Below are 23,575 nucleotides of genomic sequence, written 5' to 3'. Positions count from 1 at the left end.
GCCGGTACTGGGGCGTGGCTGAGATGACCTGGGAGCGGCCGTTGCTGGGCGGGACTGACAGGAGGTGGGGCAGAAGAGTAGGTCTACTACGTGCCCGGAGGCCGGAAGAGGCCGGCCTAGGAGATCGGCAACAGGAAGCGGCGATATCTGCCTCGGAGCGCCGGGCCGCAGGGAGGGACGGGGCCCGGATGCAGGGGCGCCGCCGTGGGGGCGAGGGGCGGGACCTGGAATTGGCTCGTTTCTGACCACGCCCACTCGTACAGGTACCAGGGCCACGTGGGCGCGTCCCTCATCGTGGGCGGAGTAGATGTGACCGGACCGCAGCTCTACGGCGTGCATCCCCACGGCTCTTACGGCCGTCACCTCTTCACCGCCCTGGGTGAGCACTTCCGACCCTTCTCGAACCGCCTGCCCACTGATCACACACGCATCCACGCTGCCCCTGGAGCCCAAGTCACCCAGGATCCCCAGGATCCCTGTGGTGACAGCTTCCACCAGGAGCGCCTCGTAGCTGTGGTGATGTGTGAGAGGCTTATCGGACGGACTCTGGTGTCACCTCAGACCACAGCATGGGGACTTTGTTCATCTTTTTTGGGGGAGGTTTTAGCTATAGGGCGCCTGCACTCGCCAGAGACAGAGACAGAAAGTGAGAAATCACCCCCCAGGGGGGATGGCCACGCTGCAATCCCTTCTCCATTCTCCTCTCGGGATCTTGGGCACACACGCACACGCACCTGGCGTGAGTTTAAGCCACCGGGTCCGGGACGCAAACCGCAGTCGACAACATGAGAGTCCAGCGACATAGCCATTACGCTAACTGCTGGTCCCTGGACTTTGTTAATCTTGAACCCTGTATTATTCAATGTTGCTCACACCCAACCGCCTCTCTTCCTCCTCTTGGCCTCTCCTTTGTCCCCCAGACTGAGTGGCCTCAGCTGACTTCAAATATCCCTCCCCCTGCAGGCTCTGGCCAGGATGCAGCGCTGGCCGTGCTGGAGGACCGGTTCCAGCCCAACATGACGGTGAGCAACCTCTGACCTCCACTACATGGTCATTGGTGGGGAGGAGGACCTGGGGGATCACAAAGGGATCTTGGTCCAGTTTGAAGTTGGAGAGAAGCATCTCAGAGGTGACAACTGAGTAGAGACTTAGGGTTAAGTAAATGAGGGTGGAGAAGTGTGGTTTGGACAAAGTTTGGATGGCCTTGAGAAATTGATCCGTTGGAGCTAAGGGAAGAGGGAAAGACTGGTGGGGTCCTGTCTATTTTGTCTGGGGAAGGATGGAAGGAAGGTAATGGACGTCACTCTAGAGGTGGCAGACATCCAGAGAAAGAAACCTGTGACAAGTCTGTGAAGAGAAGGGCAGCTGGTGGAAGCATCACAGTCTGGGAAGGGAGGGACCAGGGAAGGGGAGTCTGTAGTGGAGGAAGAGAGGAGGTTGGGTGTGAGCAACAGTGAATAATACGGGCTTCAAGATTAACAAAGTCCCCTGCTGTGGTCTGAGGTGACACCAGAGTCCCCTAGGCCTTACACACACCTACCACCACAGCTGGAGGCTGCGCAGGCGCTGCTGGTGGAAGCTGTCACCGCAGGGATCCTGGGTGACTTGGGCTCCGGGGGCAGCGTGGATGCGTGCGTGATCACCAGGACTGGCGCCAAACTCTTGCGAACACTGAGCTCACCCACGGAACCCATGGTGAAGAGGTGGGAGCAGGGGAGACAGCAGGGAGGGTGGGGCAGTAGCGGGAGAGATAAGAGGGTACAAGAAGAGGGTGGGCCACATGATGGGCCCATGTTGAGAGGCTTCCCTCCTCCCTTCCAGACATGGCTGCTACCGCTTTGCCCCTGGGACCACAGCTATCCTGACCCAGACAGTGAGGCCACTGAACCTGGAACTTGTAGAGGAAACCGTGCAGGCCATGGAGGTGGAATGAAGTAAGCTGAGACTTACGAGTTTGGAACAAGGAGGGAATAAACCTAGAAAATACTGAATGCAAACATCTAAACTGTGTTGTTCTTGGGTGGGGCAGGCAGCCAGCAGGGTTCTGTGACTCAGGTATTCATCCCTACAGAGGCCACTGCCTCCTGTGACTCCAGTATCTGGCCTAAGAGGTGCCCTTCACTTACCGCCTCAGGTATCTCCCCCGCCGGCACCCCAACCCTGGCCAACACTGCAGTCTCAAGGTCAAAAGCTCCTAGTGTGTCTCCCCAAAAACCCTTCTGATTCCACACCACGAAGGCTCCCCCAATGCTCCCTGGCCTTGCTCTTGCTCTCTAGTCCGCTGCTTTAAAACTGAAACGGCCCTGTGTACTAGCTGTTTTAAAACCTTTCCCTGACTCCTCAGTGGCCAGGGATGGATCCCACACTTCTCACTCAGGCCCCCTATGAGCCCTATTAAGGGCTAGAGTGCAAATAATGCTGTTCCCTGACTCCAAGGGAGTTCTCACAGAGTACACCTCACCCCTGCACCTGGACACCCCTCAGAGGACCAGGCACACCCAAGCTACTTACACAAAGCTGGGCTTCTGTTTGCACATGCTGGGCTGTGAGTAGGGAGGCTGACTCCAAGTTTTCTGGGCTGGTGGGGTCACAGGACTCATATGAACAAAGATGACACATTTATCCAGTAAGCCTTTGCTGAGTGCCCATTGAGTGCCAGGCCCAGGTGCTGCCAGAACATCTTGCCCTCAGAGAGAATGGCTGAGCTCCATGGGAGCTTTGGAACTGTTAGGGAGAGTCTGCCCAACCATAAGGGTCTACTCAGGGCCAGATATCCTTGGACCCCTGACTGTATCTTTTTTCCCCCAACTTTTTTTTTTTTTTGCTATAGGGCACATACGCTCACTGAAGAGAGACAAAGTGAGAAATCACCCTCCAGGGGGGATGGCCACACCATAATCCCTTCTCTATTCTCTTCTTGGGACTCGGAGCACACACATACATGTCCCAGTTTATTTTCCAAGCCACCAGGTCTGGGACTTGAACCACACGTGTGGCCATGTAGGATCCAGTTGCCTTAACCAGCACACCATCTGGCTGGCCCCTTTTCCTAACATTTTTTTCTTTCTTTCTGGAATGATTTTATGGAACCAGCAGGGGGCGTGATGGTTAAGGTGCTGGACACTTCCACATGGCCAACTAAGGTTTGAGTCCCGAACCTGGTGGCCCATTTTCTACTTTCCCGTGTCTCTCTCTCTGGTCAAATTTAAAAAATAAATGAATGAGGGGCCGGCTGATAGCATGGTGGTTAAGGCAGCTGAACTCCCACATGGCTGACCATGGTTTGAGTCCAGACCGAACAGCTTGCTTTCTCACTTTCCTCTCTCTCTGTTTCTCTCTGGTCAACTTCAGTCAAATAAAAAAATAATGACAATGAATAAAATGATGCTTTAAAAAATGAATAAATAAATAAAATTAAATAATTGTTGGGACCAGCAGTTAGCGTAATGGCTATGTCGCTGGGCTGTCATGTAGTCAACTTCGGTTTGAGTCCCAGACTCAGTGGCTTAAACTCACACTGGGCGCATGTGCATGTGTGCCCAAGATCCCGAGAGGAGAATGGAGGAGGGATTGTGGCGTGGTATCCCCCTGGGGGGGATGCAAGCGCACGCACCCTATAGCAAAAACTTCTCCAGAAAAAAATAAAAAATAAATAATTGTTATTTTAAAAAGAGAAAGAGAAAAAAATTATTTTGGGGCCACCCGGTGGCATGGTGGTTAAAGGTGCTGGATTCTTAGGTGGCCAACCGTGGTTTGAGTCCTGGACCTGGTGGCTTGCTTTCTTGCTTTCCCTTTCTCTCCCTCTCTCTGTCTGGTCAAATTAGAAATAATAATAATAATAATAATAATAATAGGGGCTGGCAGGTGGCGTGGTGATTAAGGGCGTTGAACACCCACATGGCCAACTGCAATTTGAGTCCTAAATTTGATTGCTTGCTTTCTCTCTCTGTCTTTCTCAAGTCAAATTAAAATAATAAAAGACAAAAGAATTCTTTAAAAATGATAATAACAAATGGAATTAACTTTATTTATTTATTTCCTTTTTTTTTTTTTTTTGGAGATGTTTTTGCTATAGGGCACATGCATTCGCCAGAAAGACAGAGACAGAGACAGAAAGTGAGAAATCACCCCTCAGGAGGGATGGCCACGCCATAGTCCCTTCTCCTCCATCCTCCTCTCGGGATCTTGGGCACACATGCACACGCGCCCGGTATGAGTTTAAACCACCGGGTCTGGGACTTGAACCACGGTCGACTACATTGGAGTCCAGCGACATAGCCATTATGCCAACTGTCCCCTCATCTCACTTTTTTGACTGCTACCTTGAGTCTGTCAAAGCCTTCACACTCCTGGAAGGTGGTCAGCCAGCTCAGCCTGGACTCAATAGCTAATGAGCTGTAGACACCAAGGGCTTTCCCATGGGAGCCTGAAGGCCTAGGTTTGATGGCTGTCATCCTTTTATCCTCAATCTCAGTCCATAGTCTACCATTCACTGAGGGTTCCCACCTCGCCCTTCTGTGTGCCAGGCCCCTCACAAACATCTCATTATTAAGTGTGAGCTTCAGAGCCACACAGCTGATGGTTTGTGGTGTCCAACCGTACCCACCCCTGATTCTGGTGAGTGAATCACCATCTTTGAGCAAACTGGTGACTCCCACTCCAAGTTTATGAGGAATCACCAAGATGATGTCTATTAAGGTTTATTTTTAATTCTTTTTTTTTAAAGGTTTATTTTATTTTTTTAATTTGACCAGAGAGAGACACAGAGAGAGAGGGGAAGTGAGAAAGCAAGCCACCAGGTCCAGGACTCGAACCGTGGTCAGCCACGTGGGAATATCCAGCGCCTGAACCACCACGCCACCTGCTGGCCTCATGAAGTCTATTAAGGTTTACAACCTTCAAGAACCTCTGTCCTGGCCACATGGCCCTGGCCCTCCGTAAAAAAGCTAGTCATTCCTTCCACCAGACAGAACATTCCTGGACTATGAGCGGCCTCCTCTGAATGTGTGGTACTCTTAACAGGACTGGGAGACATCCTGATCAGCCACCAGGTTGTCACTACAGAATTAATTTAACCTAAAAAAAAAAAAAGTACAGGACCAGCAGTTAGCATAATGGCTATGTCGCTGGACTCCCATGTAGTTGACTGCGGTTCGCGTCCCGGACCTGGTGGCTTAAAACTCATGCCGGGCACGTGTGCGTGCGTGCCCAAGATCCCGAGAGGAGAATGGAGGAGAAGGGATTGCGGCGTGACCATCCCCTCTGGGGGGTGATTTCTCACTTTCTGTCTCTCTGTCTGGCAAGTGCACACACCCTATAGCAAAAAAAAAAAAAAACTCCAAGAAAAAATTAATTTAACCTAGATGCTCTTGGTACCCAGTGCTAAAAACCTGAGCTGTGACACGGTCAGGGAACCAATCAGCGGCCACACTTTGGGAGGTGGAGCTGGTGAGAATCTCACACCTGGGCTCTGTCTGATAAATCAGGCTTGGATTGGGAGTCCTTAAAGAGACCCTCCTGACTAGAGCGTGGGAGAAGGCCAAGCCTACACAGCTGGCCTGGCCTTGGCTCAAGGACAAGGAGACCCATAAAGCCAGGCCCAGTACTCACCCTCATACCTGCCACAATGCTGCTGCTTAGCCTGACTCTCAGTCTGGTCCTCCTTGGGTCTTCCTGGGGTGAGTAGCACTGAGGGCAACCCACCTCCCAGCACCAGTCCAGGGGCCAGGCTGACTGAAAGGGGAGAATTAGACAGAGTAGGCAAAGGAAGGTGTGCCAGGGCAAGGAGCGGGAATGGGCATGCAGGGCTGCGGGGTGGCCCCACCCACCTCACAAATGGAACAGGAGCTTCAGCCAGGCCTGGAAACCTGGAAGGTTTTAGGAAGTTGGGATATGAAGGCTGAATGTATAGTTTAGGAAGAGCACTCTGGCTGTATGAAGGATGAGAGCTGTTAAGGTCTAGAGTGGGTGGAGAAGTCAGGGAGGAGGCCATCCCAGGGGTCAGGACAAGTGGCCTGGGGTGGTGCCTCCTGTGGAGCTCTGTTTGTTTGCAGTTTAGTGGGGAGAGAATGGACAAGACTTGGGGGTTGGGTGGATGTAGATAACTGAGATAGGTCTAGAGGCCTAGAAGGTGCTTAGGAGAAGAGTAAAGACAGATCTTTACTGTTTTGACCCCTCAGGGGTGCATAGCTTGAGGACACCCAGGAGAGGGAGGAGGGGGATGTTGGGCTGGGGTGTGGGAAGCAGGTCCTCATCAGCCCAATGGCCAGGCTGCGGTGTCCCTGCCATCAAACCGGCACTGAGCTTCAGCCAGAGGATTGTCAACGGGGAGAATGCAGTGTCGGGCTCCTGGCCCTGGCAGGTGTCCCTGCAGGTACACACACCCCAGGAGCGGGGGTGGAGCAGGGTCCCAAGTGTTTCACACCTAAGAATAGTCTGAGCTCACTCCCACACCTGACCTCTGACCCCAGGACAGCACTGGCTTCCACTTTTGTGGCGGTTCTCTCATCAGCCCGTACTGGGTAGTCACTGCTGCCCACTGCAATGTCAGGTGAGCACTTGCACTCTGCCTGCTCCACCACAGCCCACTTCTTCCCTCCCCCTCCCACTCTGCCCTCCTCTCCCTGCGGCTGTCCAACCTCACTCTCACCACAGCCCTGGTCGCCACTTTGTTGTCCTGGGTGAGTACGACCGATCCTCCAATGCTGAGCCTGTGCAGGTCCTGTCCATCTCACGGGTGAGTGTTTGCTGCAGGTGTGGCGGTACAGTGGCTAGGCTCTGGGAATGAGGAATTTAGGACATACCCTGGCCTGCCCCTCTTAGTGTCCACCAACCCTGGGTGCTTGTGCCCACCTCAGCCCTCCATAACCCCTTCCCGGTGTCACAGGCCATCACGCACCCTAACTGGAATGCTGCCACCATGAACAACGACCTGACTCTACTGAAGCTTGCCTCGCCAGCCCAGTACACAGCACGTGTCTCTCCAGTTTGCCTGGCTTCCTCAAACGAAGTGCTGCCCACAGGCCTCACCTGTGTCACCACCGGCTGGGGCCGCCTCAGTGGCGTGGGTAGGAATTTGGGCCACAGGTCTGGGTGGAAGAGTTGCGATGGGGATAAGCATCCTTAGCCACTCGGACCACTTGCTCCCGGCCCACAGGCAACGTGACACCAGCGCGTCTGCAGCAAGTAGTTCTGCCGCTGGTCACTGTGAATCAGTGCCAGCAGTATTGGGGCTCACGTATCACTGACTCCATGATCTGCGCAGGTGGCTCAGGTGCCTCCTCATGCCAGGTAAGCCTGGTACCTGTCCTCGTCCTATCCTATGGCACACCTCCCCAAGCCCAATACTGACTTCTCTTCTTCCCTTAGGGTGACTCTGGAGGCCCTCTTGTCTGCCAGAAGGGAAACACATGGGTGCTCATTGGTGTTGTCTCCTGGGGCACTAGTGACTGCAATGTGCGTGCACCTGCCATGTACACACGGGTTAGCAAATTCAATGCCTGGATCAACCAGGTCATAGCCTATAACTGAGCCCACTACAGCACCTCGCCCCGCCCAGCTCCATCGAATAAAGAGCCCAGGTTCTATCCTCTCATGTATTCTTTCTGTCCTCCCTGCTCAGGGCAATGGGTCCCATTCCCCACTTGGACTTTGTCTTGTAGAATGGAAAAGAGGCCAAGGAGTGAGGATCTTCCTAAAGTGGTCATGTCCACCTGTCCTCTTCCAGGGCAACTCCTTGGACCTACACCAAGGAGCCAGGGCTGTTGGAGAGAATGGGCAGCTTTCCCTAGGGAGGGCAGCCTGTTTATTGAATACAGCGGGTACATTTACAAACTGAATACACAAAATAAATAACTGCACATTCTCCATCCACAGTCCATGGCGTGAAGGCCCAGGTGGGCCAATCAAATGCCCAAGTCTCCAACTCCCCAATCCTACCCTTAAGACCAGGCCTAACCTGGGCAAGAGAAGAAATAAATCCCCAGGGCCCAGGCCCCTAGAGACACTCGGGGAGCTGAGAGAAGTTCTGAGGCCTTGGGGCTCAAGCTTCCCACTGCCTCCTGGCCAGAGGGCAGTGGAGATGGAAGGAAAGGGGTGTATAAGGCACAGTCGACTTGGCACAGAGTGGTCACTTTGGTCTGATTTCCACTGGAGGTGGCACATGCAGAAAAGGGGGCCTGCCCCAAAGTTGCCCACTGGAAGGAGGCTGAGTGGGGGCCAAACCCTCCTGGGGCAGGGGCCATGGAGTATAGCTAAGGTCAAAGCTGGGCCCTGGCCCCTACCTATCCACTGAAAGCAGCTGTGGAGGGAGGGGTTCCAGCCTGGATTGTGGTGGGTAAGGACCATGACAGACACGGGGACAGTTCTGGCTCAGGTCTCTGGAAAAGCAGCCACCTGACTCCATCTACCATCTGCAGGGGCTCCCTCTAGCCTGAGACAGTGGACCCAGACTGGGAGAATGCTGAGAGAGGAAGCAGGCACTGGGTGGAGGGGCAAGGCCAGCTGGGAGCTGGCCAGTGCCCTCGCAGCCAGGATTCAGAGGCAGATCACACAGTGTGGCTAAGTTCCAGGGAGAGGTGCATAGAAGCTAAGAGAGCCCAGCTGCCTGGGCCTCTCCCCTAGTGCAATTCCTTCCTTCCACTTCCTCTTGGAGCACTAAGGGTGAGCAGTGTTCATTTTGGGGCCACCTATATCCATGCTAGCCACTAGGTGGCACCTTCATGCAGCTGCAGAGGAGTGAAGAAGCAACGGGCAGCACAAAGGGTGGAGCCAGGGCTAACGTTGGCATTCTAGTGGGGGAATCCCCTGCTCTCGGCCTTGGCCCAGGTGCCACCATCCCCCAGGTAGCAGCAGTGGGGCTCCTTTAATCCCCCACAGGGGAAGGAGGCACCCGGGGAATGGAATGGGCATCCAAGGGGAGAGGGAGGTAATGAGGGACTCTGCGAAGAAGGCACCAAGGGCAGCGGGCTGTGGGTGGGAACCCCTCTCACAGTCAGAGAGGCTGGAGCCCGGGGCCAGCAGAGCCACACAGACCTGAACACTACGGGGCTACCATGGAGGCTCTGTGAACCCCGGGACCAACAGGGCCCCCAGGGTCACCATGATGGAAGACAGATCTTGGCTAGGAGGCAGAGGGCTATCTGTATTTGGCCAGGAACTAAGGATCAAGACTGTCCCTCTGGGAGGCCCAAGCAGGTACAAAGCTGGGCCTCCCAACTGGAGCAAAATCTTGGTCAGGATGCTGTGGAATGTGCAGCACCAGGGAATAGGGCTCTGTGGAGGGAGGAGGGTTCTAGAAGTAACTGTCTCAAGGGGTCCTGGAGCCACAGGACTCCCTCCACCTAGCACTGCAGACTCCTTTGTTCTGGGGAAAAGCCAAAAGGTAAAAAAGAGCAAAAGCCAGGTCCGGTCCCTTCTAGGTCTGGTCCCAACTCCAACCAGAGCAGCTGCCCACATAAGGGGTATCAGTGCCAGGCCAGGCTCCCAGTGTTGGGGGTGGTCATAGTCTCCAGGTCACCTCTACTCTGTCACACATGCCCAAGCCCATGAGGAGGATGGGGCTGCTGATGGCACAGAGAAGGGGCTGAGGCCGGACATTCTCTTGCTTCTGGCCATACAGACCTCTCTCCAGAGAGGACTGGGCCCAGATGGCACAGAACGGGTAGCCAGATTGAGCCATGCTTGTCTGTACCACAGCTAGGTGGCTCAGCCATTGTACTGCTGCTGGTAGCGCAGGTTGAGCTCCCGCAGCTCACGCTCCCGCACACGGCGTGACTTGTTGGAACGCGTGGAGCGGCTGGAGCGTGTGGACTGGGCAGATTTGGTGCTCTGGCAGCGCGACGAGGCACGTTTGAGGAGGTTCTGGGAGATGGAGCGGTGCAGATTCTTCATGGACGAAGAGGCTGCCATGCTCACCACCCACGGGTGTCTCAGGGCCTGCAGCGCTGTCATTCGGGCTCCAGGGTCCACTGTCAGCAGGCGGTCAATGAAGTCTTTGGCCAGGTTGGACACGCTGGGCCAGGGCTGGAGGTCAAGGACAAGCATTAGAGAGCTGTCAACACTGCCACGCCATCTGGACATGCTACCACCACAGTACCCAGACCTACACTCCCCCTAGAGAGGGGCACTGCCACACCTTCCCATCTAGCTTTCTGGGCTTCCTCTTCAACCCAGTGCTGGCCACGCCACTGACAAGGAAGAAAAGCACTTTCCACTTTCCCAGGAAGCAAACTGTGAAGGTACCCTGGAGCCAATTCCTGGCTCAGGGAGGACCCCCCAACCAAGACCCCTAACCTATACAAGACCACCATAACTTACAGAGATTTGAAAAAGACCCACATTTCCTCAGCACATCCTGAGTCAGAGTTAAACTCTGATCCCTAGCTGCTCAGAACAAGCCACTTAGAGGAACTTCCTAGTCCTTGCAGAGAAGGTTTGACCTCCCTCCAATTCCCCAAGGGCAGAGGAAGACCCCTGCAGTCCCCATCTCAGCTTCAGCCTCTCAGATGTGGAAACAACTCCAGACAATTATACTTTCCAGTCTGCTGAAAGGGCAGGGGTTCCTGGGGAGCAGGCAAGGACCAGGCCCTTCTCAGGGACACTCCTGTGTACGTGACTTCCCCAAACCACAAAGGGCACTTGTGCTGTGTGTCACCTCCTTTTAGCACAGCATCTCCAGGGAGAAACTCCACAAGACTGCTCTGCCGCATGTGCCCACGGCTGCCTCATCTCAGCCACACACCAAGCAGCTGTCTGTCTCAGCTTGTACAGCTCAGCTTCACCCGCCTGAATCCTGAGCTCTCAGCACAAAGGACAGTGTTCTGTCTCCCTCTTGGCCCCCACTTCTATAGCAACTATTGCAGCTATAACTTTAAGACTGATTTTAAGTTTACGGTTCCCATTAGATTGTGCTAAGCGGGTGAGCCCCACTGCAGATCCTAGGCAGAGCATACAGGAGGCCTCGGTGCGTATAGGTTCAGTGAGCAAACAACCCATGGATGCCACCTGATGGGTGGTTTGCTTTCCTGGAGTTGTCGAGGCCATGGGACCTAGCTCTGTGAGGCTCAGATGCTGCCCTGGGCCCTGAAGCCCTGGAGCCCCCTGCTGGAGAGCAGCTCTGAGTCTTTGCATCTCTTGGGAGCACTTTTGGTACATGCTTTGAGACTATCCAAAGGGTGTGCAACTAGGCCCTTTTCTGCTGATACCACAGACACCATCACTTTCCTTTCTGCTGGGTAAGGTCCATCTGTTCCACCCTATGGTACCTTTCACCTTAGAGAACCCCTAAACATGCTCTCTGGGGGCTCAGGAAAATCTCTGAGAGCCCACACCCAGGGCAGCTACATAGCCATTTAGCAGACACATGTACTGGCTGACTGTTGCTACCCCCAGCCTGAATCCTTTGGATCCCCTTCAGTTCTTTCTCATCCTCTTTCCCGCAGCTGTACAGGTGTGAGGGGAAGAGGAAGGGGAACACTGATCTAGAGTCCTGAGGGTAAGCTGGGGTTACTTGCAGATGTTGTCCTCACTGAGATTTTGGAAAGCAAATCTGTTTCTGCTAGCTGAACAGGAAATGACAGAAAAAACACATTTCCAAACAGCTTCCTAACAGGCCAGCTCCTGGTGATTCCTGGGGTGATGCTGGCCCTCTGAAGGGGGAATGTCATGGCCTCAGGAAAATGTAGCCATGAGAAGTTCATAGGTCTCTTGCTGTCTAAGAGCAGTGAGGGAGTGCAGGGCACCAATGCCCTGCCACACTGGCAAGCACGTCTGTTTCCCTGCAGGCCTGTGTAGCTCAGGGCTCCAGTATTGAGACCGATACGCAGGGTGACTGGACTAAAGAGTTGCCATGATAGCTTTTGACTCAGGTCAAGAAAGCCTCATGGGGCTGGGTCAGTAGCACAGTGGTTAAGTGATGTGCATATAGAGTTGGATCCCATATGTCTGACCACAGTTCAAATCTCAGCTCTAGTGGCTTGAGAAGCATGCCACGTGTGTGTGTGTGTGTGTGTGTGTGTGTGTGTGTGTGTGTGTGTGCACATACCCAAAATCACTCCAGGTTGGAGAAATAGAGAAAGGAATGTGGCATGACCATTCCCCACTGGGGCCTGCTTTCTCTCTCTGGCAAGTGCACCTGCACTCTGGTAATTCCATAAATGAATGAATGGATGAATGAAAGTCCATGGCTTGCTGCTGCCATCTGAACACAGGGAGTCACAGCAGGACCAGTCCATCAAGACCGCAGACACTCACTACAGTCACCACCACTAAAGAGATGGAAAGGGGACCAGCAGTTAGCGTAATGACTAAGTCACTGAACTCCCATGTAGTCAACTGCGGTTCGAGTCCCAGACCTGGTGGCTTAAACTTATGCTGGGTGCATGTGTGTGCATGCCCAAGATCCCAAGAGGAGAAGGGAGGAGAAGGGATTGCAGCATGGCCATCCCCCCAGGGGGTGATTTCTCGCTTTCTGTCTCTCTCTTTCTAGCAAGCGCATGTGCCCTGTAGCAGAAACCTCTTCCCCCAAAAAAAGAGATGGAAAGCAGGTCTAGAAGAGACCGTGGTGGACACAGCAAACCCAGAGATGAACAGACTGAGTCACAGGAATGTCTAGCTGCCCTACCAGCTTTATAGGGTCTCTAAGAAAAAGAGAACTCACTAGGAAACACAGTGCAGCTCAGCCTGACCTGTTGGTGGAATGACCCCAAGACCAGGCTGGCAACCCAGGCTAGCCCAAACTGGGCTGGGAGATAGATTCATCCTTGGTCCTCAGGTCCAGCCTTTACAGAGGACAGAACAGTGGTCAAGCTGGACTCATAAGCCAGGAATCCAAACATGGATCGCTCTAAGGTTTCCCCACTTCACATCCACACCCAGCTAGGCCATGGTCCCCTACAGCTCTAAACTAGTCCAATGCAGTCTTGGAGGGGCTCTCACCAGAACCACCCCATGGACCTAACTGTCTCCATCATTGGAGTGGCACAGGCTCACACCAGGCATCGACCCCTGCTGCTCGTTGAGCGGCCAGCCAGTTAGTGCCAAAGCGAGCCAGATTGATCGGCCCCTCCTGCTCCCCTAGGCTCTCGCCTTGCCAATTACTGTGTATGTGCAGCTGTGTGCAGAATGCCGACAGCCTCATTTGTCTGAGGGCCAGCCCAGCCCTCTCTGGCTGGCTCCAGCTCTCCCCACCTTTGAAGAACTGTGAGCCAAAGCCAACATGATTCAAGTCATCCTGATCTGAGAATCAGATGGTCCAATGGCCCCAGCCTGAATATGGTGAACTGAGGAACTTGTAGAGATAAGTCAGGCAGGACAACATGGGGAGGTGGTCCTCATCCAGCCCACTGACCTCCTCCAGGAGAGCAGCCTCTGGAAGCCTTGCTGAGGCCACCAAAAAAAGAGTCAGCAAAGGAGATTTAGGCTTCCCACACCCACCCATGGCCACACTTCTGGCCCCAAGTACAATTCAATACCTAAGAAAGCACTCAACACTCACAGCCCAATCTGCCTGCTTCCCTCAGGCCCCTGGAACCCCTAAGTATGCCTGTCAGTCTAACAGACAAGCAGGGAAGTCTCTGGGTATAAGAAAAGAAAAACAGTAAACACTCAAGCCCTTCTGTTTCCAAGTTGCCCTTGCTCTGGGTAAGAGACAGAACTCTGATCTGAGTATACCTGGAGTCAGACCAGGGACCCACATGGGCTTCTGGAGACTGACAGATAGGCCAGGCCTCCAAGTACCACCTGGTCAGTCTACCAGAGGCTTCCACCTGTTTCTGGGCTGACATGGAACATGGAAGGAAATTTTAAAATATCAGTTGGCTATGCCTCCAGACACTCATGTCTCCCCTCCTCTGGGATCAAAGGACAGTCTTAATATCCAAGGTAATAGCCTATTTTCTTTCCCCAAGTCTCTGAACTTGTGTGGGTGAAGGGCTGAGTCCACCTCAAGGGATAAGAGAGGCCATGGCAGGAGGGACAATACCTTCACACTGACTCTGGCCATCAAGCTGGCTGCCTCCAGGTTCATAGCCCACAAAGTCCTTGTCCCCTTGCAGTTAGGGAACCTACTCTGATGTAACAGCATCAAGGTAGGAGAGGAACCTCTCCTATGAGCACTTCTGTACCAGCTTTGCTCTCCTCAACCCGACCTTTGCTGGGCCAACGCCACTCCTCAGCACTGGATCCCAATTCTCCCTTCAGATGGAGAGGCAGACAGAAGAGGCTTTCCACCCCACCTCGGAGTACTCGCTCCCTCCTCCCAGGCCCTTTCACTTGCTCTATCTCTAATGACAGGAGGGCCTGGGGAGAACATTACCCAAGAACCACCAATGGTCTTACCTGGGGCCCAAGGTTATGGAAGTAAGCATGGAGCCAGCTCTTGGGCCAAGGCTGCAGAGGAGGAAGCTGCTGCTTTCTGGCAGCAAACCAAGTTCACAGGGCTGCCTTAGACTTCCTCTAGCAAGGAGGTCTGGCTGCTTTCCATTGAGGTCAAGAGGGAAAGGCCTAGTGTCTACAGGGCATCAGGTAGTAGATTAAAGTGTTAGAGTGAAGTCCACTGACCTGCCTTCTAGTTTAGCTTCTCTGTGTGACCTCCTCACATTTAGCATGAAAGGGTTGAATATGAATGAATTCTAAGTTCCTTCCAAAGTCCTTGATTCTAAGAACACGGTTCTCCATTTGTTCTCTCACTTGGCTGCATGTGAAGCCTGAACATCTAATACTCAGGTTGACCCCTTGACTCCTGCAGTTTCTCCCTCCTGGCCCAGAGACCTCTGGGGAAGGCTCCCTGGCAAGGAAGGCAGCCCCACCAAAGAGCTGCTCAGCGAAGCAAGGGAGAGAGAAACTAGGCTTTGCTGCCATGACTCAGTCTTCTCTCGGCTTTGTCTTAAGATATATTTTCAGACCCAGTTATTCCCACCCTCAAAGGCCTCCTTTCTGTACTTACGTGGGCCTGAAGGAGAGCAGAGAAAAGGGCACAGAGGAAATTCTGAGAAACGGAGCTTCGGGTTTACTTGGGATAGCATATCAGTATGACGACAAGAACGGCACACTCATGCTGCCCACGAGGGAGAGGCTCTGCATGGCAGTGGGGCCAGCATCCCCTCCTCTGGCCACGATGCCCATCGTCCTGGAGCCTGGACTTCCAGACCAGACAGAATCCATCACCCTGGGACCCCGCAGGGGGCGGGGGAGGGACGAGCAGCAGAAAGGAGAAGGATGTGGGGGGAGAGAGCCTGAGGGGAGAAAAAGAAGGAAGAGAATGGAGTTTTTAAAAGAGGCAAAGAATGAAGATAAAAATAAATGAGAAAAGGCATGATAACTTAAAGGTTAGTAAAGCTGTGCTCTGAAACGGGAAGAAAAACATAAAATCCTATGTACCACCCATCCTTGCCCAGAGCCAACAGAGTGAAGGAGAGGGACAGGAGGGAGACAGGGTGCAACTTGAGAGTCAAGAAAAGCTCTGTTCACTTGCTTTGGAATCCACAGGATGTCAAGAGCCTGTGCCAATAACCTGTTCATGTCTGCTCCTAGAGCAGCCATTGAGAGTTCTGGATTTAAGAGACTGCGATAGGGGGCCAGCAGGTGGCGTGGTGGTCAAGGTGCTGAACTCACACATGACCGATTGCAGCTCAAGTCCCAGACCTGGCAGCTTGCTTTCTCACTTTTCTCTCTCTATGTCTCTCTATGGTGAGCAAGCACGTCCTGTAGCAAATTTAAAAATATTGAGTCTTTGGGAAAGTCATGACGTGTTTTTCTATGCAAAAATGTGTCATGACTTTCTTGATGATCTAATAGGGGGTAACAGGTGGCATAGTGGTTAAGGCACTGGACTTGCACATGACACACTGCAGTTCAAATCCCAGACCTGGAGGCTTGAAAATCAAGCTGGGCAAGTGTCAGTATATGCCCAAAATCCCAGGAAGAGAATGGAGAAGGGATTGCAGCATGGCCATCCCTCAAGGGAGGTTGATTTCTCACTTTTCCTCTCACTGTCTTTTTCTGTCTCTCTCTTGTCGGGCAAGCATACACACCCTATAGCAAAAACCTAACAACAACAAAAAGATAAGTAAAATATTAAATAAATAATCCTTTAAAAAGAGAGAGACTGCTACAGAGTAATAAATCTCTTTTATTTCCACTCAAGGATTCTGCTCAGGCCAAGTGGTTTCCAGAGCCCAATCTGGTTTTTGTTTTTGTTTTTTTTTAATCTTTTTAAAAGCTTTCTCCCATTCAAATTTCTGAGGCAATTTGGAGCCCAAGTGACTATTAGTATTCCCCCCTCCATAACCACACACACACACACACACTGTGTCTGTCCTCTATCTTTAGAGGTCTATGTCCCTGGAACCCTGGGCACATAGGGCCTGCCCTTGGTCAACATGGGACAGCAGAAGAATGGAGAGCTGAAGGAGACTCAGCCTTCCACTTCGAGCCAGTTGGGCTACACTGAAGTGGAGCAGGGCTCCCTTTGTGCACTGGGAGACTGGAGAGCAGCCAGTCTCAAAAACGTGACCTTTAGACACATGTAGAAGTGGGCTTCCTTAAGCTACTCTAGCAGGGCTATTGAGAAGTATCTACAGACAAAAGCAGTATCTGCCTGCTATCAATGGTTGTCTTCCTGTTGTTGATACCCAATACCCCATACTGTCCAGTATCAGGGCTAAAGGAAGTCACATGCATTTATCAGATTGTCCCCCAAAAAAGATCAGAGAAATTATATGGCACCAGTCATTTTCACATCTTCAGACGATTTACATTCCCAAACAACTGGCTTTGCATTCCACTTCCTTCTCCCCCATTCCCTTTGCATCCCATTTTACCCTTCTCCCATTTTCTGCCCCTTAAAGAATAAACTTGAGGCTGGTTCTGATCTCAACTTCTCCGTCAGAGAAGCTGTGCCCACCTGATCCTCGCTTTTCTATATTTTTGTGTCTTTGTGTATTTGTTATTGAGCCTATTTCTAAGGGAGGGACGAGCAGCAGAAAGGAGAAGGATGTGGGGGGAGAGAGCCTGAGGGGAGAAAAAGAAGGAAGAGAATGGAGTTTTTAAAAGAGGCAAAGAATGAAGATAAAAATAAATGAGAAAAGGCATGATAACTTAAAGGTTAGTAAAGCTGTGCTCTGAAACGGGAAGAAAAACATAAAATCCTATGTACCACCCATCCTTGCCCAGAGCCAACAGAGTGAAGGAGAGGGACAGGAGGGAGACAGGGTGCAACTTGAGAGTCAAGAAAAGCTCTGTTCACTTGCTTTGGAATCCACAGGATGTCAAGAGCCTGTGCCAATAACCTGTTCATGTCTGCTCCTAGAGCAGCCATTGAGAGTTCTGGATTTAAGAGACTGCGATAGGGGGCCAGCAGGTGGCGTGGTGGTCAAGGTGCTGAACTCACACATGACCGATTGCAGCTCAAGTCCCAGACCTGGCAGCTTGCTTTCTCACTTTTCTCTCTCTATGTCTCTCTATGGTGAGCAAGCACGTCCTGTAGCAAATTTAAAAATATTGAGTCTTTGGGAAAGTCATGACGTGTTTTTCTATGCAAAAATGTGTCATGACTTTCTTGATGATCTAATAGGGGGTAACAGGTGGCATAGTGGTTAAGGCACTGGACTTGCACATGACACACTGCAGTTCAAATCCCAGACCTGGAGGCTTGAAAATCAAGCTGGGCAAGTGTCAGTATATGCCCAAAATCCCAGGAAGAGAATGGAGAAGGGATTGCAGCATGGCCATCCCTCAAGGGGGGTTGATTTCTCACTTTTCCTCTCACTGTCTTTTTCTGTCTCTCTCTTGTCGGGCAAGCATACACACCCTATAGCAAAAACCTAACAACAACAAAAAGATAAGTAAAATATTAAATAAATAATCCTTTAAAAAGAGAGAGACTGCTACAGAGTAATAAATCTCTTTTATTTCCACTCAAGGATTCTGCTCAGGCCAAGTGGTTTCCAGAGCCCAATCTGGTTTTTGTTTTTGTTTTTTTTTAATCTTTTTAAAAGCTTTCTCCCATTCAAATTTCTGAGGCAATTTGGAGCCCAAGTGACTATTAGTATTCCCCCCTCCATAACCACACACACACACACACACTGTGTCTGTCCTCTATCTTTAGAGGTCTATGTCCCTGGAACCCTGGGCACATAGGGCCTGCCCTTGGTCAACATGGGACAGCAGAAGAATGGAGAGCTGAAGGAGACTCAGCCTTCCACTTCGAGCCAGTTGGGCTACACTGAAGTGGAGCAGGGCTCCCTTTGTGCACTGGGAGACTGGAGAGCAGCCAGTCTCAAAAACGTGACCTTTAGACACATGTAGAAGTGGGCTTCCTTAAGCTACTCTAGCAGGGCTATTGAGAAGTATCTACAGACAAAAGCAGTATCTGCCTGCTATCAATGGTTGTCTTCCTGTTGTTGATACCCAATACCCCATACTGTCCAGTATCAGGGCTAAAGGAAGTCACATGCATTTATCAGATTGTACCCCAAAAAAGATCAGAGAAATTATATGGCGCCAGTCATTTTCACATCTTCAGACGATTTACATCCCAAAACAACTGGCTTTGCATTCCACTTCCTTCTCCCCCATTCCCTTTGCATCCCATTTTACCCTTCTCCCATTTTCTGCCCCTTAAAGAATAAACTTGAGGCTGGTTCTGATCTCAACTTCTCCGTCAGAGAAGCTGTGCCCACCTGATCCTCGCTTTTCTATATTTTTGTGTCTTTGTGTATTTGTTATTGAGCCTATTTCTAATCCACAGCCTTCCCCACTCAGAAAACGTGTTCATGCTGAGCAGGTCTCGGCAGGAGATAGACAAACCGAGGCACATCAGGCAGGAAAGAGGGTGACCCTGCATGATGGAAGGGAGGATTGACTGAGGAAGGGGTGCCAGGAGAGGCACAGCTGGCAGGGTGGTAGACTAGGTCACCATGAACCAATCCCATCCAACTGAGAGATGGCTCCCATTTCAGTGGGAACTGGAGGGGATGAGTATGGGAAGCCATGAACAGATCTAAAGAGGTCAGAATATGAGGAGATGACAGCTACAGCTCCCAGAAGAACTCAAAGGACCTAGAAATGACAGAGCCTGTGAGAGGGCCATGCTAGCCAGGTGGACACAGGCAATAAGAAGAGTGGGAGAGGGAGGGGATAGCTGATGCATCAGTAATGCTCAGAGCTACCCTGGCCCCCCTTTGTTGGAGAGGCCCCAAGGCTGGGGGTGGAAAGTAACAGTGATGAAAGGCGGCTGTGACCTTGAGCTAAGGGGATGCTGTAGGGGGTTAGAGCTAGGCCTTTCTTTAGAAATGACTGAATGTAGCAGTGGGGGATAGCATCTCCTGTCACCATAGGGAAGGCTGTATTCTCTTGGGAATATGTAACCAGGGCAGCACTTATAGCAGGAAGCCTAATGTGCTGGGCTCCTAATGTACTGTAGTCCAGAGACGGTCCGTGAAGAAGCTTCTGTGCCTCTCCACTCAGAGACTATCTCCAGCCCCAATGCACAGCGAGCGCCCCCCTGCCGTCCTCCAAGGAGACTAAATGACCATCCATGCCTATACTTAGTGGCCCAAACCAGGCCACCTGCTAGTGATCAGTCAGGAATCTGGTCTGAAGACATCTGCTTCTGCAGTGAAGAAGGAAAACTTAATTTGCTGAACACTTGGACTTTGGGTGAGGGGGGAGGGACAGTCTTTCCTGAGGAATCTCTCTTGAACAGGTATTGGGACAGTGGAGAAGGGATTGTGGTATGACCATGCCCCAATGGGGGTTACTTTTTCTCTCTTCTTCTCTTGTCTCTCTGGTGAGCACAAGTGCCTACTGGAAAATTAGAAAAGAGGGGCTGGCAGGAGGCATGGTAGTTAAGGCGCTAGACTCCTACAGGGCCACTGTGGTTCAATTCGCAGACTAAGAGGCTTGCTTTCTCACTTTCTCTCTCTCAAGCCCCAGACTTGGAGGCTTGCTTTCTCACTTTTCTCTTCTCTCTCTTCTCTCTCTCTCTCTTTAGTCCAAGTAAAAAAATAGTAATAATGGAGGGCTGGCAGGTGATGTGGTGGTTAAGGTGCTGGATTCCCACATGGCCGACTGTGATTCAAGTCTTAGACCTGGTGGCTAGCTTTCTCACTTTCCCTTTCCCTCTCTTTCTGGTCAAATTAAAAAATAACAGTAATAGGGACCAGCAGTTGGCGTAATGGCTATGTTGCTGGACTCCCATGTAGTCGACTGTGGTTCGAGTCCCAGACCCAGTGGCTTAAACTCACACCGAGCAGGTGTGTGTGCATGCCCAAGATCCCAAGAGGATAATGGAGCAGAAGGGATTTTGGCGTGGCCATCCCCCCCACCCCGGGAGGGGTCTGAGTTCTCACTTTCTGTCTCTCTGTGTCTTTCTGGCGAGCGCACATGCCCTATAGCAAAAACTTCTCAAAAAAAATAGTAATAATAATGACAAATAAAATTAATTAATAAATCATTTTTAAAAGTTTTGATTTTAAAAAATAGTAATAGGGCACCAGCAGATGGCGTGGTGGTTAAGCACTGGATACTCCCACGTGACCAATCACAGTTCCACCCCAGACCTTGGCCTGGAGACTTGAAAAATGTGCCAAGTGTGTGTGTGTGTGTATGTGTGTATGTGTGTATGTGTGTGTGTCTGGTCAAATTTAAAAAGTGGGTTCTGGACAGTCATCCTACTACAGGGCTGAAAGAACTATAAGATGGCCCAACTCACTGCCCCTCAAGTACCCCTTAGTCAAAGTCAATGGGTAGTCAAGCATGCAGTCCAGAGACTCACTCCTAGAAGCTGCTTCTCACTAGCCCTTACTCCCTGGGTAGTGGCAAAGTAGTCTGGCAGGGTAACTTCCTCTCCCACCAGCCCTGGGTCCCCTTCCTGGTAGCACTCACTCTCCTTACAAGGCTCCGCCCAAGCCCATCTATTCCTGGTGGTTACCAAGGCTCGCCCACAGTTAAGAGACCGCCCAGGCAGAGGAGGGTGACGATGCAGGCTACTGAACGTGGCAGACAGTAAAGCTGCTGATGGCATCACTATGCCATCAATCCTCCAGGAGCATCTTCGTATGTCCTGCCTCTAGGAATAGAACTCTTGTCAAAAGCAGTGACATCAGGCCAAGGACATCACATTCCATGTCAAGTGATTCACATGCTCTCTGCATTAGAGGACTCTGACAGCTTCTGTGTCACTCCTTTAGAAGCAGCCCCTGCAGTCCTCCTGGGCCTCCCATTCTAGGAAGTCACTTGTCAAGGTGGCTCTTGGTGTTTTCAGACTGCTTTCATTTGTACACAAGCCTTCCTCACATCTGACCAACATCTGTTTCCCACTACTTCCAGTATGCCTTCTCTACTCTAGCACCTCCAGCACTGGGTTAAAAAATCACATTGGGGCTAGCAGGTGGTGTAGTGGTTAAGGTGCTAGACTCCCACACGGTCAGCCGTGGTTTGAGGCCCAGATCCAGTGGCTTAAAGCTCACACTGGGCACATGTGCGTGTATGCTCCAAATCCTAGAAGAATGGAGGAGAAGGGATTACTTGTGGCCATCCCCCTTAGGGGTGATTTCTCCCTCTCCCTCCCCTCTCACTGTCTCTTTCTTTCTCTCTGGTGAGTACATGCACCCTATGGCAAAAACCTAAAAAAAAAAATTACATGTTTCCTCTCAAATTCTTCTCTTTACCAACATTCCCTTCTTTTCCAAGCATCCTGTATTTGAGTGAAGAGCACACACAACCCTAGGGCCTTCAGACGCCCACAGGCAGTTCTCTGCAGTCTCTTAAGGCCAGCGTCCACAGGATCTCTTTGTCCTGGAGTCCAGCCCCGAGAAGAGAGCACTCCTAGCCAACTGGGCAGCCCTATCCTGCTGCCAGCAGTGGTATCTTCCCAAGGCATCAACAACCACTGGTGCTTCCCCTGGGAGAAGATGGGAGGAAGTTTCCCTCTAGTTGACTGTTATCAATACTGTCCAGTTGAACCCAGCAAATACTTGAACAAGTACCTGTTGTGTACTAATCCTGGACACAAGAGCGGAGAACTCATGCACTGATATATATGCCAACCTCAAGGACCTTCAGGCCAGGAAGAAGAGATGCATTCATAGATACTAACCCAAGAAAGAACTGAGGTAGACTATGGCAACACACTGAGGTGCATGCGTCAGGGAAAGTAGACTGTGGTGGTAGAGAGGCCAAGAGCAAATAACTTAACCTCACTAACCTCAGTTTCCTCACCTATAAAATAGGTCAAGTGCATCCACCCAGCAGGATGGTATGGAGATTAGCGATGTCATGTGTACTACACTCAGTCCCAGCCTGGTACTCAGTAGACACTACACAATGGCAGTGGTCAACATTATTTCTAAAGGAAGAAATCTTTGAACTGGACCTTTTAAAGCTGATGAAGTTCTTTCTTTTTTCTTTTTTCTCTTCTTTCCTCTCTCTCTTTTTTAAAAATTTTGCCAGAGTGCGTGCTCACTCGAGAGAGAAAGAGAAAAAGAAAAATATAAAGAGAGAAAGAATGCCCCCTCCCCAAAGGAGGGATGGTTATGCCACAATTCTTTCTCCTCCATTTCTCCTTTTGGAATTTTAGGCACACACATACACATATGCGCCCGGCATGTTTTCAAGTTGCTAGATAAAAAAAAAAAAAAAAAGGAAAGAAAAGGGAACCAGCAGTTAGCGTAATGGTTATGTCGCTGGACTCCCACATAGTCCACCACAGTTTGCGTCCCGGACCCGGTGGCTTAAAACTCACGCCGGGTGCGTGTGCGTGCGTGCCCAAGATCCCGAGAGGAGAATGGAGGAGAAGGGATTGCGGCGTGATCATCCCCTTTGGGGGTGATTTCTCGCTTTCTGTCTCTCTGTCTCTCTCTGTCTGTCTAGCGAGCACACGCACCCTATAGCAAAAACCTCTCCAAAAAAAAAAGTTGTTAGGTATGGGATTTGAACTGTGCAGTTGGTATGTAGGTAGGACCAGCCTCCTGAACCTCTACACCACCAGCTGGCTCAAGCTGATAAAATTTCTAAGGCTAGGACCAGCAGATGGCATAATGGTTACATCTCTGGACTCCCACATAGATTGCAGCATGGCCATCCACGCCTCCTGGGGAGTGATTTCTCGCTTTCTGTCTCTTTGTCTCTGTCCAGTGAATGCATGGGCCCTATAGCAAAAATCTCTCTCTCAAAACAAAAACAAAAACAAAACAAAAAACCACATTTCTAAGGCTGACAGTGGGAGCAGAGAAAACTGAACAAAACTTAGTGTGGGAAATGTATGGAGTGAATGGAACAAACACTGTGGGCCTATGGCATGCAGGAAGTGGGGCAGGTCTAGGTTTTAGACTGGAGTACTTCAAATCCCAAGATTATAGGGTAACTTCACTGCTAGCCTCTACCAGGGATGTCAAGGCCAGACTCATACTCTGCAGACAGTCTGAAATCCTTTCCAAATCTTCTCTCACAAGCTGATGTTCTTTCTACAGAGCTGGGTTCTGCTTCATAGTCCTTCTTTCCATCCCCCTTTCACTTAAATTTTATTTATTATTATTTTTTTAATTTGACCAGAGAGAGAGAGAAAGGGAAAGCA

General features: G+C 51.2%; 3 protein-coding genes across 5 annotated transcripts in view; 2 read left to right on the top strand and 1 right to left on the bottom strand.

The window, feature by feature from the left end:
- Positions 1-1,999, top strand: part of PSMB10 (proteasome 20S subunit beta 10) — a 3,640-nt gene extending 1,641 nt beyond the window's left edge. The window contains exons 5-8 of the mRNA XM_006156883.2: positions 257-379; positions 964-1,022; positions 1,549-1,703; positions 1,822-1,999. Of these exons, the coding sequence (XP_006156945.1) occupies positions 257-379; positions 964-1,022; positions 1,549-1,703; positions 1,822-1,933 (449 nt within the window). The 3' untranslated portion in view covers positions 1,934-1,999. The remainder of the gene's footprint in view (positions 1-256; positions 380-963; positions 1,023-1,548; positions 1,704-1,821) is intronic.
- A 3,571-nt stretch (positions 2,000-5,570) lies between these two features.
- CTRL (chymotrypsin like) lies at positions 5,571-7,594 on the top strand. Its single transcript, XM_006156881.2, has 7 exons — positions 5,571-5,678; positions 6,270-6,373; positions 6,471-6,550; positions 6,655-6,736; positions 6,887-7,067; positions 7,157-7,290; positions 7,369-7,594. The coding sequence occupies exons 1-7, from the start codon at positions 5,627-5,629 to the stop codon at positions 7,528-7,530; spliced, it is 795 nt and encodes a 264-aa protein (XP_006156943.1). The 5' UTR covers positions 5,571-5,626; the 3' UTR covers positions 7,531-7,594.
- A 193-nt stretch (positions 7,595-7,787) lies between these two features.
- PSKH1 (protein serine kinase H1) overlaps positions 7,788-23,575 on the bottom strand; it is a 33,279-nt gene continuing 17,491 nt past the window's right edge. Inside the window, exons 3-4 of one of the 3 annotated variants that reach the window (XR_335747.3) lie at positions 14,945-15,233; positions 9,921-10,023 (exon numbers count right to left, since the gene is read on the bottom strand). Coding sequence is in view for 1 of the 3 variants with exons in the window: in XM_006156882.2 (XP_006156944.1) it covers positions 9,706-10,023 (318 nt within the window). In the remaining 2 variants the exon portion in view is untranslated. Of the gene's footprint in view, positions 10,024-12,249; positions 12,267-14,944; positions 15,234-23,575 lie in introns of those variants that run through there. The other 2 variants (XR_003550772.1, XM_006156882.2) reach the window with 2 other exon arrangements.

Source organism: Tupaia chinensis, unplaced genomic scaffold, assembly GCF_000334495.1.
Source record: "Tupaia chinensis unplaced genomic scaffold, TupChi_1.0 Scaffold000523_1, whole genome shotgun sequence".
NCBI classification, from domain to species: domain Eukaryota; kingdom Metazoa; phylum Chordata; class Mammalia; order Scandentia; family Tupaiidae; genus Tupaia; species Tupaia belangeri.
The sequence above is the reverse complement of the archived record's forward strand: the minus strand, read 5'-3'. Positions and strand labels throughout refer to the sequence as shown.

Coding starts and splice junctions, on each gene's coding strand:
- CTRL (XM_006156881.2), top strand. CDS start 5,627: ATGCTGCTGCTTAGCCTGACTCTCAGTCTGGTCCTCCTTGGGTCTTCC. Junction 6,374..6,470: donor CCTGGCAGGTGTCCCTGCAG/GTACACACACCC, acceptor CTCTGACCCCAG/GACAGCACTGGCTTCCACTT. Junction 7,291..7,368: donor CAGGTGCCTCCTCATGCCAG/GTAAGCCTGGTA, acceptor TTCTTCCCTTAG/GGTGACTCTGGAGGCCCTCT.